Source organism: Cannabis sativa, chromosome 3, assembly GCF_029168945.1.
Source record: "Cannabis sativa cultivar Pink pepper isolate KNU-18-1 chromosome 3, ASM2916894v1, whole genome shotgun sequence".
NCBI classification, from domain to species: Eukaryota; Viridiplantae; Streptophyta; class Magnoliopsida; order Rosales; family Cannabaceae; genus Cannabis; species Cannabis sativa.
Genome location: NC_083603.1, coordinates 23,958,595 through 23,978,430, shown reverse-complemented (window position 1 = coordinate 23,978,430; position 19,836 = coordinate 23,958,595). Strand labels below are relative to the sequence as shown.

The 19,836-nt window shown below is 30.2% G+C and overlaps 1 protein-coding gene and 1 long non-coding RNA gene across 2 annotated transcripts; both read right to left on the bottom strand.

The window, feature by feature from the left end:
• Positions 1 to 466: 466 nt before the first annotated feature.
• On the bottom strand, positions 467 to 2,706 carry LOC133035684 (uncharacterized). The gene is made up of 2 exons (XR_009686824.1): positions 2,051 to 2,706; positions 467 to 1,479 (listed from the first exon to the last, which is right to left on the bottom strand). It is a non-coding gene; the product is annotated as an uncharacterized LOC133035684 (long non-coding RNA).
• A 1,213-nt stretch (positions 2,707 to 3,919) lies between these two features.
• On the bottom strand, positions 3,920 to 10,029 carry LOC115709804 (uncharacterized). The gene is made up of 15 exons (XM_030638027.2): positions 9,845 to 10,029; positions 9,572 to 9,676; positions 9,190 to 9,258; positions 8,989 to 9,078; positions 8,794 to 8,877; positions 8,550 to 8,714; positions 7,794 to 7,981; positions 7,130 to 7,202; positions 6,784 to 6,837; positions 6,167 to 6,424; positions 5,676 to 5,882; positions 5,441 to 5,544; positions 4,967 to 5,111; positions 4,662 to 4,796; positions 3,920 to 4,541 (listed from the first exon to the last, which is right to left on the bottom strand). Exons 1-15 carry the CDS (start codon positions 9,932 to 9,934, stop codon positions 4,365 to 4,367), a joined length of 1,944 nt encoding a protein of 647 aa, XP_030493887.1. The 5' UTR covers positions 9,935 to 10,029; the 3' UTR covers positions 3,920 to 4,364.
• Between the last annotated feature and the right edge of the window lie 9,807 nt (positions 10,030 to 19,836).

Genomic DNA, 19,836 nt, shown 5'->3' with positions numbered 1-19,836 from the left:
CTTTTTCTTTTAGTGGCTTTCGAAGTTGCTTTAACGTATACTCATAAGAATGAGTCCCCCAAGGGATTTGTTGAACATTTCCAAATCATCAACCAATCCCAATAATTTTGGGTCAATGTTAGCTTGTTTTTTGTCTCCTTGCATTAAGACTCCAAAGATGAACAAGATTGAAGCCATCTTTAATATTTCATTGTTAACTTCATTATTCTTCCGTGATTTTTTCTTTTGGTTTTGGTCAGACAATTTTTTAATTTGGTCTTTAAGGCGTCAATGGTGATGCATGAAGGTCTTACACGAAAGTGTCTATCTTTGAATGATTTTGACTCAGCTTGAGATTCCCAACCTTTAGGGTACTTTGAGCATTTCAGTCCGGATATTAATGCATACTCCATCAATGAGAATCAGATTGGTATCCCATTCACAACAAACCACATCTCTGAATCTCTGTGACAATCTACTTCTTGAATGAGTAATAGCCACATCACTTGGCTAAAATATCTATAGTAGTCAGAAATATCGAGAAAGTGGCCAAACAAAGATTCTTTGAACAATTTTAAGTGAGTCGGATCATTCTTTAGTACATCATTAATGTTCCTTGTGATCTCGTCCATTCGACTTTTTATACTTATTTTGCACTCAAAATGTTCATTTTCTTTAATATAGGCACCAATCGAGAATTTTTTCGACCTGCCATAAAATAAACATAATCTTTTTTACTATATGAATGACATAAGAAAAATAATAATAAAATAAAATGAACAAATTCAAAAAATACCTGTCTCGTGACACTGATGAAGGCTCTAATTATTTTTCTCCATCAGATTCTTCTTGCTCTTCTCCATCGGATTCTACTTGTTCATCTCCATTAGATTCTGCTTGTTCTTCTCCATCCAATTCTGCTTGTTCTTCTCCATCCGATTCTATTTGTTCTTCTCCATCTGATATTGTTTCTTCTTGTCCACTTGATTATGATTTTTCTTCTCTATTTGTTTCTGATTGTTCTTCAACATTTCCCATTTACTAATTTAAATAAAAAGAAGTAATATTATATCAATCGAGTACAAACATAATAGTCAAGTTTTACCCACAAATGGTTGAGCTCAACTCAAGATAGTTGAGCTTTATACTAACATTATAAGTATTTGGAGACTACATCCCATGAATGTGCGAGCTCTACTCCGTATAGTCGAGCTATACACTAATATTTCAAGACTTTTGAGACTACATTGGTCGAGCTCTACTAAAAGCAGTTGAGATTATAATCTCGACTATTTATGTTCGAGCTCTACTAATACTAATCATGTTATATAATATATCAAATAGACTTTGGAAATCTCAAACATATTTGTTGAAGTTCTACCCATTAACCTCATTATTTGATTGAGTTGTTATTGTGCATGCGGGAGGAGTTGGTTCGTTCAAAATCAACTGTCGTTAGATTGGTTGTTTTGGATCTAATAATACTTGGTATTTTTCTTCCTGCCATTGAATTACCAAAATATAGTATGTTAGCTTGGGTGATTGAGCAATTGTACAGCCTGAAAATACTAATTATAAGTAAATATGCATAAGAGCCAATTGGTGCAAAATGAGAAAACATCACTCTTGCCTAAAAAAATATAATATAATCTTTAATTTTAACCGTTAATTCATAAAATAATGTAATATTAATATAGTGGTGTATTTATTTAAATTTAGATAACAAAACAAATAAAATGAGATTTCTTCATAAAATAAGAAAAAAATAAATACGTGAATTAAAGAACCAAAATCCAATAAAGCCAAAACTTAACTTTAAATTTAACACAAAAAAGAATTAACTTTAAATTTAACATAAAAAAGAATGAATAAAATCTCAATTTATATTCTATTTGTTTTACACTAATTGAAGTAGAAAATGATACTCATGAATATGTATATGATTGTTTATATATATATATATATAAAAGAATATGTATATGTATTGTGTTATGTGGGTATATATATACATATATAATATGATAATATGATATATTTATATAAATTGGAAAATATATATAATAAAACTTACTGGAATGGTGATTAAACTAAAAGAATTTCTTGAGTTTAATCTATGGAGATTGGATTGATTACAAATTAGGGTTTTATTTTTAGGAATTTTAAGGGAGTAAATGACAGATTTAAGGAGAAGATATGGAGATGAATTTATGAAAAAAAAATCTTAAAAAAAACAATGAGGTGAAAAGAAAACAAAATAATAGTTGAGCTTATTATTGGAGTTGGTTGAGATAAAAAGATGAAGAAGAGATGAAAACATAAACAAGAGAAGAAGAAAAATACGTGGGGATTAGGACAGGAGTTTAGGTTGTGTTTAGGTGGTATATTAGTAATTTACTTTATTGATTAATAAAAAAAATTAAGATAATTTTATAAAAAGGTTATTTAGAAAAAGTAGCTTTGGAAGATAGTTATTTAACTTAATACCACGTCATTTGTGATGGAAATTCTTGAGTTAGTTACCGATGACTCAATTAAGACAGGTTGAAATATAAAGTCCCTATAGCTGACACGTGATTCTCAAAATTGTCAAAATGACCGAATAAGTGGAGAAAGAATCTGAACCATTTGATCCCTTTTTCCTACATAAAAAAAATATCCAAATGTTACCCTCTTTTTTTTTAAAAAAAAAAATTTAGTTGTAAATTTTATCTAACTAGGAAATATAGCTTTTTTTTTTTCGCGCAACTATTTCATTTTTTTTTTTGAAATTATAATAAAAAATAACTATATAACAAATAGTAACTCACTTCAAATAAAAAAAATTAGTAAATTAAAAACTAATTCTAATATCAATATATATAGGCTAATTAGGATATTTTCCCCTCGAACTTTGACATGTACCAAATCATACCCCCTGAACTTTTAAGATCGTTAAAAATGCCCCCTGAACTATTGAGATTGTTGAATTTAAGAACTTTTGTTCAATTTTAATAAAAAAAGTCCAAGATGAATGAAAATTTATGGAGCATGATTTAGTACATGTCAAAGTTAGAAGGGCATGATTTGATAAATATCAAAGTCTGGAGAGCATGAATTAGTACATAAATAATCACTGAAATACTAAAATTAAATAAAATTAGACAAAAGTCCTTAAATCTAACAATCTCAATAGTTCAAGAAGAATTTTTAACGGGCAAAAAAATTTAAGAGGTATAATTTAGTACATGTTAAAATTTAGGGAACAAAAATCCTAATTAGCCATATTAATAAATAGTTCTACATTCAAACATATATATTGTGAACATAAACTCTAATATTGTTTTCATAAGAATAGTTTGAATTATATAAAGTTGTACCATTCATCATGATGAGGGAGAAAACCCCACCAGGGAATTTGTTCATCTATGATGATGATCGACTGACCTCAGATTGATCTCCCTTAAATTTTATTGTTGAAAGGAATAAGACGAATCAAATAAGCTCATAATTAAGGTCTGGGAAATCATAGAACATCAGCTCCAGTTTGCGGAACTTTATAAAAATGTGTTTAGAATTTGTGTACAGGGTTTGAGATGATTTACAAGTTGTGACCCTTGCATTCAAATGATGACTAATATCACAGTTAGTCAATAATGTTGTGAATTTTTCTTCTCAATTTCTTGCCAACCCACTTTCATTAAGTCCAAAAAAAAAAAAGCTACCCCATTGCCTTCTTATATGTCAAATTCAGAAATCCACTCGTGATTCTTGAATTAATGTTAGTACATTAGTGTACAAAAAAAGAAATCTTGGTGAAATGTTGACATCACAATTTTGTTTCAGTCTTATAAAGAATAATTACATAAGGCATAATTTTTTGTAAAATAATTACATTTTTACGTTCAAAGAATATTTTTCTACATTTTTACGGTTTTCTAAAAAATAACACGAAAACAACATAAAATCAACAAAAAAACTACATAAAAGTAACATCAAAATAACAATAAAAAATAACATATAAATAACAAAAAATAACAACAAATTAACAAAATTACAACGTAAAAAGACTGTACTTTCGGTAAATAAAATAAAAAAAAAATCGTAAAAATATTTAAAAGTCCATAAAACAGTATTTTTGTAATTTTTTTTTTTTTTTTATGTTTTTGTAAAATAATCTCTATTTTATATATAATAAAATGTAGTCCTAACAGGAACTTCGCATGTCAGTTAAATAATTCAGTAATTAGTTCCTTTCTTGTAATGGAAAATGGTCCATTGAACATTTCAAAACAAGTCCTAAAAAGCTCAAAATCAGGAGCACTTTTGAAGGTGTTAAAGAACCATATTCCTGAGCGAATTACTCTCTTGAATCATAGAAACCATAAAAGTAACCGATGAAGCATCAATTATTCATTGCAGTATTCAGAGGCACTTGAATACTCACCATGTTCTTCGAAATACTCAATCAATCGTTTCAGGAATGCATCACTACTTACAGTCTCAGTGTCACAGACAAGACAGCATTGCCTTCTTGCTCGTGTCACGGCCACATTCATTCGCCTACGGTCACTTAAAAATCCAACCTGAAGGTGTAGAAAGTTCAGAGCAAGAATAATTCATTTTTTTGTTTTGTTTTGTTTAGAACGGTATTCATTTCTAATATAAAGAGTACAGATGTGACGATAAAACTGGAGCAAATGTACCTCATTCTTTGAGTTTGATCGAACCATTGAAATAATAATTGCTTCCTTCTCTCTACCTTGGAAACCATCAACTGTTGAAATTTCCAAATCCTTCAACTTTTCATCATTGCTTTTTATCATTTTCAGCAAAACAACCTGCAGCAATACCGGTTTCATTTATATAGAGAAAATGTTTGTGGTGCTGACCCAAGAACTATTGAATTGGGCACAAACTACCAATCATCTAGCGGCCAATGTAACAACTGACACAATTCAATTTGAATCTTATGGCAAGAGAATTAGAACTATTGAATTGGATCATATACCTGTGCATTATATGGAGTAATAATTCCAATATCAGAAGCCTGAACACCGCTTTGAACAAGTCGCTTTGCATGGGCCATCGCAACCTCAGCTTCACCCTCATTCAATGTGCTTTCTTCTTCATCCTTCTTTTCTTCCATGTCACAACTGAAGATAAACGTATTAAACATGTCCGTTAGAATCATAGTGATTTTACAATTCTAAATTGCAGACACCAGAAAACCAAATGGCAACCCAGCTCAGTTCTGTCTCAGGTAACATTTCATGAAGTAACAATTCAGGTTTAGTTGCAGATTAGCGCTGCATGTTTGCTTCAACTTTATTTTAGCCCTCATTTGTGAACACTGTGAAGCTCAAAACTTGAAAACAATGTGGGTGGTGAAATTTGTTCTATATGGTTATTATGGAGTGTTTGCAAGAACTCACTAGAGTATTAAAAAAAATAAAACTTTCAAGGCAACAGAAAAAGCATATACCCAGCTGAGTCTATGAGAAGAAGAGTTGGTTCTGTGGAAGAGGTCTTCTTTGCATCCTCAAGATCATAAAGCATATGTGCGGCAACACTTGAATGGGCTTTAACCTGTAGAAACAAAAGCCATACATACATATAGCAGCATTAGTTCGATCACCAAACAGTAGTTCTCAGAATCAGATATTTGATGAAAAGTTGCATGCATTCACATACAAATCATGATTCAGACATAATCACACCTTACTGTTGTAAAGTTCTTTAGATGACCAATCCATAATAAGCTCATGCATTCGGTACTGCACAGTGAGCATGGACATGACGTCATTTCCGTACATGTCTGCAAGGCGTTCAAAGAGGGTCCTACCTAGACCTTTCTTTTCTGCTTCAGCACTTTGGATGGTTGGAGGAAGCTGAAGATGGTCCCCTGCAAGTATACACCTTGAGCCCTAAAAACAATAAATTAAGATCTTTGAGTGATGCTTGAAGTAACAGTACATATTTCACATGGTTTAATTGAAATTATCAACAGTCTGAACTTCACCAGAAAAAACCGTCTAATTTTGATGGATATTATATTACAAATTCACAACAACAAGAGCTAGACATGTTACCACAGCCAGGTTTGTAAGCAAGATACATAAATTTGTATGCAATAGTTTGAAGCTATAATGATCCTTTTATTGTGGAGGCCAGTATAGTGTTTTTGTATGCGTCTACAAATTACTGTTACCTTTAATAGCGCTATCCAGCATTGTATCTCAAGGGCCTGAGCAGCTTCATCAATGATGACCAAATCAAATGACGTTCTATCCAGTTTACGAGAAGAAGCTCCAGTCAGAGTTGTTAACACAACATCTGCATTTTTTATAACATCTGTCACAGCTAGCTGCTGCCTTTTACGCTCTTCTTTGGAAAGAGTTCTAAGCTCCTTCTGGATCTCTCTCCTTGTATTTTTGTCTCTGGTTTTCAGCAGCTTCCCATTTAGAGCCTGAAATGAAGTAGGGACAAATAAATATCAGACAAATATAATTAAATCTTCTCAAGATAAATAGAAACAATGGATGTTTCTCAAGATATATAGACCAAGTCTGACAAAGCTTCATTTGGGACCTGAGACACTTTCAGTCTAAATCTGGTTACATCCAAGTTTTCTCAGAAATGGTTTCCTAAGTTAGACTCTTAATAAGTTCAAAGCAGATTGCTTTCTATAATTAGTGTGGTACAACCTTAAGACTGATGATTAAATCAACTAAATGCAACTCAGCCGTAGCCAAAGACAATTTTTGCTTAGAAGTGTAAGCAGCCATACATTTGTGATGCTTTGAGTGATAATTGTAGGAACAGTACCTTCATTTCCTTCCGGATGTCATTTGCCAAAGAACTATTATCCCCTCGTAGAACCTAAAAGCAAATGATCACATTCTGTAAGGACAAATAGGTATGTTACTGATGTAGCATCATGGATAATTCAGTTAATTGGAAGGTTAAAACTGAAGTGGGTGAATGTAGTGCTTAAACGTACAATTTACACAGAACAGATAACTTCTTAGATATGCAGTAATAACTTCTTAGATATCCTAGTCTTGCGAATAGGATGACATTCTAAAATATTTCTTAAAATTAAATTGTTATTACAAAGTCAAATAGCTTCATGACGCAAGCTTTTGTTTGTAAGAATTAAGTTCTTCTATACCTGAGAATCCAAAGCACTCTCCAATACTTGAGGTAGTAAACGTGCAGGATGGCCCACTCTCACCAACTTTACTCTAGTAAATAAAAATAGTAGAAAAGAAGAGTCAAAAATAATGCTACCTAACATATAAAACTGAAGCACTATAACATGGAATCCACTCGATGGAAACTTAAATAAGTTAGACATTCCAATGATTCTAGAAATTTGAGAGATGACCAAATAATTCATATGATTTGGTCAGATAACATTTTAGATAAGCAGTAATGACATGTTTGCATGTACATAATGATCCTATTAGTTTTGCGAGTAGATGACATTCTAATTTATTTCTAAAAAATTAAATAATTATTCCTAAATCAAATAATTTCATGACAAGCTTTTGTTTAAAAGAACTAAGTAGTTTTTACAAACCTGAGAATTAAGCAGTTTTGGTAAGACATTCCAATGATTTTAGCAATTTGACAGATGGGTTCATAAATCATATGATTTGGTCATCCATGGAAAGATACAGTGTTTCTTAATGCAAGTTAAAATACAAATTCTATCCACAGCAGAAGAATTCTGTTTGATAGCATTTTTAGAAAATAACATAATGATAAAAGTGTCTTCTGTGGATGTTCAAACAACACCCAAGTGAAGATGTAATCAAATATCATAGACTTACCTGTGACGAACAAGTCGCTCAACCATGTTGTCAACAGCAATATTTGAAGCAGCACATGCAAGAATCTTTGATCCGCGTTTCACTTCTTGCAAAATTATTTCCACCACCGTTGTTGTTTTCCCCGTTCCAGGAGGGCCATGCAACAAAAATACGTTCTTTGATGCCAAGGCCTTTGAAATTGCTTCTTTCTGTGGAAAGAAGAAGGGAAAAAAAGAGAAGCCAATAATATTGAAAAGGAAACCATAAATCCAGTACGGCATTTTCACACACACATGCACAACTCCATACATAAAATATGCAAAAATCCACAGAAATGTAGAACAACTGGTGCTGTGGATACTATATAGGGATAATTCTTGATCTTTGGAGTCCATTGGTTCAACAAAAACTAGGAAGTGGGTAAATAAACATAGCTTATGTTTTCACAAAGAAAAAGTATACGATTGTTATGCAATAAACTAGTGCATTGTTCTTTGGAATTACTTTCAATCACATAATCACGACCACCTAGAAATATGAAACGACAAGGCTAAAAGTATTCTCTGAAGACTGAACCAGAAACCACCCATGAAAACTTGAAAGGTAAGTTTAGAGAAGTTGCTAGAAGAACATTCTTGTCTTCGAAAGAATCTTTTCTTTTACAAAGAAGACTTAACTGCTTGTCAACAATTTTTAAATACTGTAATCAAGGAATGTGGTTTAAATGGTCAGCAGGATGTAATTATAAACAGATCTGGTTATGTCAGGATTATTGACCTGAGAATGATCCAAGTTAGAATTAAAGGGGCTGAATGTGAGGTCCTTCTTGGACACTGCTGGTGGCGTTTCTCCAAATAAGACAGGGATTAGATCAGAAGCAGGGCCCCTCTGTATGCCTTTACTCAATTGTATCAAGGCATCCTTCATCCTACGATAAGTAACCTGTGACAAAATATTTAATGACTACTACTAATATAGAGAATGGCAATACTGCAAGGGCTGAAACATTCAAATATTTTACCTCATTTGCCACCTTCTCAAGCCGCAAAGAACTATTTAAACCCTCCTCTGGGATGTCATCAAAAGCAACCGTAATTGATGAATCCTGTTCAGTACTCACAACAAAGTCAAAGTTCAGAGGAAGATATATTATTTACTTTAACTGAAAATACCAAAAACATAGTGAGCTAAATTTCTATCTCAAGGCTGTAGCTACCTTTAATCGGTAAACAACACCCTGTCCAAGAGCAGGGGATCCTATATCAGCCTTGTTTGGCTTCATAACAACCACATCATGCGTACTAAACTGCAAGTTGGGGAGAGAGGCGATAATAGTAATTATAATAAAAGGCAAATTTAACTTGCGTCTTTATGAGTCAAATTCAAGAACAAATTAAGGAAAACAGTAATTTTTCACCTTGTGAGCAGGAAGAACATCTCCTTTATTAGATTGAAACTCAATAAGAGTTTTTCCCATTAGCCCTGTCTGTTGGAAAAGCAAAAGCACAACATAATAAGATGTGATATTTCATTTTGTTACTAAGAAGATATTCTGGAAATGAAAAATAATTAGCAAAAAAATGGGTTTTATTCCAAGTGAAATTCAATGCACTTTGACAGCTTCTCCAACATCATTCTTACAGTAAATCTTTGGATTTTTTAGTTTCATCCACTTAACCTTATCAGCGTATCCACATAAAAAAGAAATTTGCTTCCTTTTTCCCTTATTTATCAACTACTGGAGGTTGATTTAATAAGTCAATACAGCAGATATTACATATATAATATTATATGAATACCTGAGCATCCACACATTTCAAGTTGATGATTGTCGATCCTTTCTTTTGGGCGGTCTCTAAATTTCTGGATGCGCCTGTGTTTATTGAGGCTGATATTTCAGCTTCCTAAAAAAAAAAAAAACAATCACAGCTTCAAAATCAAAATGTATATCGAGATTTTCATCAGGAAAATCCCAAATTTGGTCTAACGTAACAAAAATTCAAATTGGAGAGATATCCAGTTTGTAACAAATATAAACATAAATATAATCGAATTGATTGAAAGAAAGAAACCTTTTCCAAATCAATTAGAGGAGCCATGATGGAGACGAATTGATCCAGAGTGACAGCTGATGATTTCATCTTGGCTTTCCCTCCCTCCATGGCTATTTGGTGTTCGTTTCGAGGGAAAATGGAAATGAAAATTATAGAGCGGAGTTGCTCAGATAGTGTCTCTTCTGAACACTCCACTTTGAGACGTTATGGGCAATTATGTAGGATGCAGTGTGCGTTTTGGGAGTGATCCTGACCCTCCATTTTGTTCTACGATCATCTCTTACCGTGGTCTGCATTCTACTCTATCATATTCAAATTGTATTTCTTTTTTTATTATTATTATTATTTTTTTTATGAAATTAAAGCCTTCATTATACATCAACTAAGAAACAAATGTGTTTCAAAAAAAAAAAAAAAAAAACTAAGAAACATATGTATTTTGAGTAAAATAATTAAAAAAAAATAGTCTTTTTTTAATTTAATTTATAAGCCTTATTTATTGGGATAATTTCAAAACATACAAAAATACGGTTTGTACAAAATTTTCAATATTTTTACGGTTTTTTAAATTTTATTTACATAAAATACGGTCTTTGGATGTGTTTTTATGTTATACTCTTGATATTTAGTTGTTGATTTTTTGTTATTTGTATATTATTTTTTATATTATTTTGTTATTGTTTTCTTAATAGTTTCACGTGATATTTTTATTATTTTCTTGTATTTTATAAAATACTATAAAAATATATATATAAAAAAAATTAAACCTACAAATGTAAAAATTTTACAAAATTGTATGTTTTATTCAATTATCCCTTATTTATTTATCTTTTTTTTTTTTTGAATTTCTATATAAAAAAATATATTATTTTTAGTTTATATAAAGTATATTTAGAGATTATTAGAAATAATATATTTCTTCAAAAAAAAAATAATAATAAAAAAAAAAACTCTTCAAAAAAATCTAAATATTATTGTAAAGAAAAAATAGAAATAAAAAATTCTCAAATTAGATATCTGAAAAAGATAATAGTATATGATTTAAAATCATTGTAACTATCGTATCTCTAAGTATCATCAAACAATAAATTAACTACTTACTTTTATACATAAGTCAATTATTCTTTATGAAAAAACAAAACTAATAAAAAATAATAATATACTAACAAATATAGAATATTAATAAAGGGTAAGTTGAAAAATACATCTTTTATTAATCAATTAATTAAATTTACCTCTAATTTTATATTTATTTGAAACATACCTCTTTTTATATGTATTGTACCCAAAATACCCTGACATAAGAGAGTCACATGGAGAGTATCTTGAAGAGGGACAAAATTGGTACAATATTTAAAGAAAGAGGTAAAAATAATAAATTTTAAAAAAGAGAGTAAAAATAAAAGAGGATAATATAAAAAGAGTATAGAGTATAATTTCCTCTATTAATAATTCTAAATCAGCCATCCTCAATTAAAATACGACAACATAGATATAAAACAAAATAAAAGAAAAAGAAAATATAACATTTATGTGAACCAACTATAACAATATATAGAAAATATTTATGTTTAGCTCTAAGCAACTATATAATCCTTTCTCTCTTTATAGATGTATGTATTTGTGAGAGACAAAAAGTACATAAAGATAATGACTATAAATGTGTACATGTACATGTACTGAAAGTGGTGAAATACCTATGCTTTGTCTTATTGTTGCTTTGAAGACAAATGTTTTAAGCTTTAGAAAAAATGAGAAAAAAATAATAAAATATTAAAAAAATGAGAAAATAGTTAGAGATCTTTAAAACAATTTTAGAGTATTAAGTCACACTTTTATGCTTCAGTTTTTTTTTTTTTTTTTTTTTGACAAAATGATTAGAATCACTCATGAATTTACGATGCTCACGTTCGCCACCGGCGCTGTTGTTGGAAATATTTTACCAGGATCTACATTTACTAGCAAGTATGTTTCATTAACATCCTAATATGAATTCTAAAACAATGAAATAAACACATAAGAGTTTAAGAAAACCTTACATTGGGTGTAGCGGAATATAATGACTCATTCCATTCAGATCTCTGGCCCTTGATTCCTTTCTGTAGCAGAACATAATCAAGATCTGAACCTTGATCTCTTTCTCTCCTTCCTTTGATGTTGAATCGCCTTCTTGTTGGTTGGAATCTCCTACATTCTTACACAGTATGATTGAGATACCACTTGATGTGTGTGGGCACTACTCTATCACTCAAGGATTTCGAAATTGAAGAAGAAAAGAAGAGGGAAAGTGGTTCGGCTATAGAGAAAAGAATAGGAGGCTCAGTTTTCATCTGACAGAATTGAGTATGAATGAGAGTCATCACTATCTATTTATAGGTAACCACCTAGGTTTAAGTTAGAATTATTTGGCATTAAAATAATGAAAAAATAAATGATAAAAGCCTATAAGAGTGGTCGGCCATGGGCTTTGGATAATGGGCCTCACTTATGCAATTTTGCTGTTTTATCATTTCTGCATCTCATTTTCTCAAAAACGCCAATTTTCAAATTTAACTATTTAAATGCCAATTCTAATTATTTAATAACTAAAAATTAATTATTAAATAATATTGTCATTTAATATATTTATTAATTAGACATATAAAGTCTCTTAATTAATAAATAAACCTAGAATCTCTTTTCTTTACAATTTCGCCCTTGCTTAGTGAAAATTCACAAAGTAGACATAGTCTAACTTTAGAATTATAATTGATCAATTAAAATCAATTAACTGAGTCTTATAAGCAGTATGGTCTCAACTAGTATGGGGACCATGAGCCTATATTTTCGAGCTTCCAATAAGTCGAACCGAATTTACCAAGTAAATTCCCTAACTTATTAATTCCTTATTAAATCCACACTTAGAACTTGGAATTGCACTCTCAGTCATATAGAACGCTCTATATGTTCCACGATATAGATACGTCATTAGTTATCCATTGTTATAATCCTAATTTGATCAATGACCCCTAATAGATGATCTACATTGAATAGGTACTAAGTTACCGTTACACCTTCAATGTATTTTATCCTTAAAACACTTAGCTCCGTATAAATGATATTTCAGCGAAGTGAAATGAGATCTCCACCATTTATCTCTGTTTAGCCAAGCTCGAAGGATATCATCGTTTCACTTCTAAATTCCTATAAAAGTTATAGACTCCATATTTTATGTTAGCGCTCCCACTCAATTATACTATCATGTTCCCAAAATGTACGTATCACCCTGACCCAAAAGTAGGCTTAACTAACAAATCAAAGAACATGTATAGTACTCTTGAGATCGAACCTAATCATATCAGGATTAAGATCATTTGATCTAGGATCAACGGGTGATATTGAATTGAATAGATATTACGGTAAATTTTAATATATCTAATCAAAGTTCAATATCGGTCCCTTCCGATGTATACTCCATACATCCGATACTAGTAAACTTTACCAATGCCCTGGAAAGGACATAATACTTATCCAAGATGTAAGAATACCTATCGCTGATTATCATATCAGTATAAATCTAGTGTTCTGACAAATCAGGGAATAAACTTTCGAACATATAATCAAGATTATATTCCACTGTGCTGACAACACTATAATCATTAACAAATTCATATGTTCTGGACTTAAATAGAATTCATACATTGTGTATATATAATCATGAAATAAATCATGTGAACCATGCAACATAAAATGTTATTTCTAATCTTTATTAATAAGTAAATCTGATTATATTGAAATGGGTTTTATTTAGGGCACAAAACCCAACAAACTCCCACTTGCACTAATATAAAACAAAATGTGCATTTCAAATAATCTCAACACCTTGATATACAAATCAAGTGTAGTAGTAGTATACTCCTCGTAATAGGATCTGACAGGGTCAATTAAACACAACCTTTTCTCCACCATTACTCTTCCTTAATCACAAAATCCTTAATATTGTGAAATTACTCTTTATATGTCTACTCTCTTGGGATACTGGATTCTATACTTTTGGCAACTACATTTTGGTTATTCAGGAAGTAACACTAGTAGTTAAGACAAGTTGGAACGGTGCCACAAATGTATAGAACTTTCCTTAGACTGAATAAGTACCTTTCCTGCAACTTTAACATTCAGTCTCTCTCTGGTAGACTAGGAGACTTCAGATAGGTTTTTACACTTCTCCAAAATCACTACTCCACCCCCAGAGTAATCACCATCTTATCAGCAGACTTTCTAGCACAAAGGCAAGTCTCAAAATCTGATGTGGTGTAGTCTAAGAGTTTTAAACACACACTTATCGACTAACATAGTTCCTCTTCTTAATCTTAAGATTTACTTGATTGTCTTCCAATGTTCTTCTCCTGGATTAATCTGATACCTACTCATTACTCCCACTCAACAGCAGGTGTCTGGTCTAAGGCATACTAAAGCATATCTGAGACCTCTCACTGTTGATTTAAGAAATTCTTTCATGGCTTTATCTTTTCTGGAATAGTTGAGACTTTTCCTTAGATAAATAAAATCTATGCCTAGAAGTCAAGAAGCTTCTATAGATTTCCATTAGAAAGAAAATGCTTCCGCATCTTACTAAAGTAAGTTGCTTGCATTAGAGTAAGTAATTACCAGGTATACCACAAGCCATAGGTTTAGATAAACTCAAACCTATAATACTAGGAATATGAAGTTTTGTTAAGTCCATTGAATAGACTTATTAACGAAAATTTCCTTTTATGTCCTTGTAATAGAAAATTTTAGGTTACTCCATGTGAGTGGATCAAACCATAGTTCTCTTGGCTTTTCTTCTTAGTTTCTTATCTTGACAATCCATTACTTGTTTAAACTTACAATGGATTTTAATCGCTAGTGTCTTCCAAGTCATAAGAAGGTGAGTTCCTAGAAACCCTCCCACTACGACAAGGTACCGTGAATTATGTCTAAGAAAACTACATGGTATTAACCTCTTCGGTTGTGTTAAGACAACAGAGGCAGTGGGATCATCTTATATTGAATAAGATGATAGAACACTTATGGAATCAAGAAAAAAAAATATCTCCTTTATTTGCTACTTTATTTTCAGACTTAGTCATTTTCTTAGAAAAGTAGTATTTTTTTAATCAAACACTTTCTTATCTATTGACTATGGGATGTTCCACCCCTAATCACTTAGAATAGCTAACAAACATGCAAACCATGGTTAACAGTTCTAGCTTTTTTTAAGATTTCAATTAGGTCATCCATGAATCTAGTAATGATTTACATTAAGTATACAACCATTGCATCATTCTGAAATTGTAATACCATAGAAGGATTTAGGCAACGACTAGTGACTAATCATCATGCAACTCAAATTTCTAGGGAGGTAAGTTTGGATATAATTCAAAAATCAATTTAATGATCTTTGAACTGCATATCTACTAACTATTTCTCCACCCCTATCAGTTCGCAAGATCTTTAACCACTTACCTTAATGGTTTTTCACCATTGCTAGAAATTCATGAAATTTTTCAAACATTTCAAATTTCTTTGCATAAGGTATAATCTAGAGTGATCGTTTTAAGAATATAACGACGAACTCATATCCACCCCTGAATGTACATCCATCTGCGAATGAGATGAACTACTTTCAGTGGATATAAGCATATTAACTCTTTGCAGAGAATGATCTTGTCAAAACCACTATGAACAAGATACAAATGCCATAGATTTAGAAAATGTGTGGTTGTATCTTTTGATAACTTAGGTTTAGTTACGTTAAAGAGTTCTTAGAATAGTGCAAGTGATTCTGGTCACAGAATACTAAACTCATATTCTATACAGTTTGAATCCATTGATAGAAAAATGGTTATTAAAGACTTGTGAAAGTGAAACTGTATTGTATTAAAAAAATTTTATTTGGAATCTAAAATTTAAAGTCAAAGACTTAAATTTATACCAAATATAATGAGTAATTCTTTCTTGGACCACCACTACTAATTTAACTCTAAGTCTGATTTGCCCATACAAGTAGGAGAATTCTAAGATTGAGGATTTATATCATTTTAGGGTAGAATTTCGGGAATATAATCATATGCATCATTTAATTTCTTAAGAGAAAATATAGAATGACATGAAATGATTTATAGACCATTCATCCAATGATAATGTTATTGAGCTAATTCGAAATGAATAAGCTAAGAGGAATTAGAATAATTTCGTATTTAAATAAGAATCCAACGATGCTCCGATTAGCGAGAGTCAAAGTAATCTTATTTATACAATCTTCTTGTTTCATATTGTAAATACTAGTCTAAGGTGTCATCAATTGATGAACAGCTAGATGTTGCATTTACAATATTTATCATTCGAGATCTAACACTAGTATGTTTGTCTAATGTTGACAATCCATTAGGGATTTGTCCCATTAGAACAACAAACCAAGTTAGACCAACAATGAAGATTCGAAATTAAACTACAATTTAATAACAGAAAATAACATGGTTCAATATAAATTCATACACAATTCAAAAATTATTAAACACATAGCAAGTAGGAATGACAAGTGAAAATACTAAAACTGTTGGGTTTTATGCCCTAAATAAAACTCATTTCAATATAATCAGATTTACTTATTAATAAAGATCAGAAATAACATTTTATGTTGCATGGTTCACATGATTTATTTCATGATTATATGTATATAATGTATGAATTCTTTTTAAGTCCAGAACATATGAATTTGTTAAGATTATAGTGTTGTCAGCACAGTGGAATATAATCTTAATTATATGTTCAAAAGTTTATTCCCTGATTTGTCAGAACACTGGATTTAGACTGACATGGTAAATCAGCGATAGGTATTCTTACACCTTGGAAAAGTGTTATGTCCTTTCCAGGACATTGGAAAAGTTTACCAGTATCGGATGTATGGAGTATACATCGGAAGGGACCGATATTGAACTTTGATTAGATATATTAAAATTTACCGTAATATCTATTCAATTCAATATCACCTGTTGATCCTAGATCAAATGATCTTAATCCTGATATGGTTAGGTTCAATCTTAAGAGTGTTACTCGTGTGTCTTTGATTTGTTAGTTAAGCCTACTTTTGGGTCAGGGTGATACGTACATTTTGGGAACACGGTAATGCAATTGAGTGGGAGCGCTAACATAAATATGGAATCTATAGCTTCTATTTGGCAAATAGAAAGTAAAGGATGATTTCCTTCGAGCTTAACCAAACGAAGATAAATGGTGGAGATCTCATTTCACTTAGCTGAAATATCATTTATACAGGGTTAAGTGTTTTAAGGATAAAATACATTGAAGGTGTAGCGGTAACAGTAGTGCCTTTTCAGTGTAAATCATCTATATAGAGGATCATTGATCACATTAGGGTTATAACAATGGATAACTAATGATGTGTCTATATCATGGAACATATAGAGCGTTCTATTTGACTGAGAGTGCAATTCCAAGTTCTAAGTGTGGATTCAATGAGGAATTAATAAGTTAGAAAATTTACTTGGTAAATTCGGTTCGACTTATTGGAAGCTCGGTTATATAGACCCATGGTCCCCATACTAGTTGAGACCATACTGCTTGTAAGACTCAGTTAATTGATTTTAATTAATCAATTATAATTCTAAAAGTTAGACTATGTCTACTTTATGAATTTTCACTAAGCAAGGGCAAAATTGTAAAGAAAAGAGATTCTAGGTTTATTTATTAATTAAGATATTTTATATGTCTAAATTAATAAATATATTAAATGACAATATTATTTAATAATTATTCTTAAGTTATTAAATAATTAGAATTGGCATTTAAATGGTTAAATTAGAAAATTGGCATTTTTGAGAAAATAGGAATGAGAAATAACAAAATGGGAAAGTTGCAAAGTGAGGCCCAATTTCCTTATATGGGCCGCCCACTATGCATAGGCTTTTACCATTTTATTTTTCCATTATTTTAATGCCACACAATTCTAACCTAAACCTAGAGGGTATTCTATAAATAGAAAGTAATGGCTTCAGGAAACAACACACAATTGTATCTCATTCTTTTCAGAGTGAATTCCTGAGCCACCACTTTCCTCTCTCTTTTTTTCTGTAAATTTCGAAATCCCTTGAGTGAATGAGTAGTGCCCACACACATCAAGTGGTATCTCAATCATAGTATGTAAGACTATGGAAATCTGCATCAAAGAAGGAGAAAAGAAGATCCAGATTCAGATCTTGATTATGCTCTGCTACAGAAAGGAATCAAGGGCTATAGAGATCTGAATGGAAGGAGTCATAATATTCCGCTGCACCAACTGTAAGGTTTGTAAACTTTATATGTGTTTATTTTCATTGTTTTAGAATTCATATTAGGGTGTTAATCAAACACACTTGTTAGTAAATCTAGATCCTGGTAAAATAATTCCAACAAAATCATACAATCCTAAATAATTTCCAAGGTCTTCAACAAACTGATACAATGTCCCGGTAGGCGAGAGTCAAAGTATCATTCATTGAATAGAGTTGTCAGCTCATCTAAAATGCAAACCATTCTAACAACCTTTAATTCGATCAAAATAAGAATCCAACATTGTCCCGGTAGGCGAGAGTCAAGGTTATTCTCATTTTATGAGCTTCCACCATTATTTCATATTTTATAAGTTTATCTCTAAGTAGTCACCGTAGCGGAGAGTCTAATAGAGACGAAAACTTACAAAACACTTATCAAATGAGATCTTACGGTGTTAAATGCGTTCAACGAATAACCATCCATAAGGGGGACGAAGTCTAGCGTCTCGAGGTTATATTGAAAACATTTAACTATTGTAAGACCAACAATGGAGATCGAATGTCCTAATAATAATAAAGCTCATTTTTTTTTTAAAAAAAATGTGTTTTCTCTAATATTTATTTTAATCAATTCATTTTAAATATTTATTTATTAAAATTTCTAATTTAGAATGAAAAATTCTAAATATAAATTTTAATTTAATATTTAAAAATTATACTTAGATGGATATGAAAATAAAATAAATTATTTCCATCTTAGTAATAATTTCCAATAAATATTTAGAAAATTATTCAATTTAAGTTGTTTCAAAATTAATTTAAAATAACTTACAACTCAAATTTAATTTTCTATAAATATATATTGCATTTCGAAAAATTGAAGTATTTAAAAATACAATTTTCAAAATTTCTTGTTAAAATAAAATAAAATAAATCCTGGAAAAAATTATTCTAATTTAATGTTGGCCCAAAATTAATTAATAAAAATTAATTTACAACAAAAAATATAATCTTCCTATTTAATTAAATATTAAAGAAATTTTTTAAATATTTAAGTATCATGATGAAAATCAACTTAAATATTAATTTTCTATTTAATTAAATACACTAGAAAAATACTTCAAGCAAAACAGATAATATCTATCTAGACTTTCATTGACTAATTAATTCATTTTCTAATTATAATATATTTTAGTTCATTTATTTTAATTAATCATTAAATGAAAAGATCATTGATTTAAGTTGGACCAAAATTAAAATAAATAATTTTCAATTTTAATCTATTTTTCAAATAAAATTCGAAATTTCTGCATTTAAAGAAATGCAATTTCGAAATTTGTGGGAAAAAGATTAATAAAATAAAATAAAATATTTTTTGAAAAATTATTCAAATTTAAGTTATTTAGAAATGAGATTTCAAACTTAAAATAATTTTATATTTAATTAAATAACATGAAAATAATAATATATAAGTATCATGATGAAAATCAACTTAGATATTTTAATTTTCAATTTAATTAAATGTATTAAATTTAAGAAATAAATAATTAAGTATAGAGAAGAGTTAATTATTAATTCTAATTTAATACTAGGAAAAATATACTTAACTTAGATTGTACCAAAATTAATTATTAAACAATTAATTTCACAATCTATGATATTTTCCTATTTAAATATTAGAAATATAATTAGTACTAGAAATAACTATCTAGAATA

Bases quoted from the DNA above. Each gene is read 5' to 3' on its own strand.
- LOC115709804 (XM_030638027.2), bottom strand. From the start codon at position 9,934: ATGGAGGGAGGGAAAGCCAAGATGAAATCATCAGCTGTCACTCTGGAT. The intron at 9,677-9,844 runs GTTTCTTTCTTT...TTTTTTTTTTAG, and splicing joins CTCTAATTGATTTGGAAAAG to GAAGCTGAAATATCAGCCTC. The intron at 9,259-9,571 runs GTATTCATATAA...CTTTTCCAACAG, and splicing joins TGAAATGTGTGGATGCTCAG to ACAGGGCTAATGGGAAAAAC.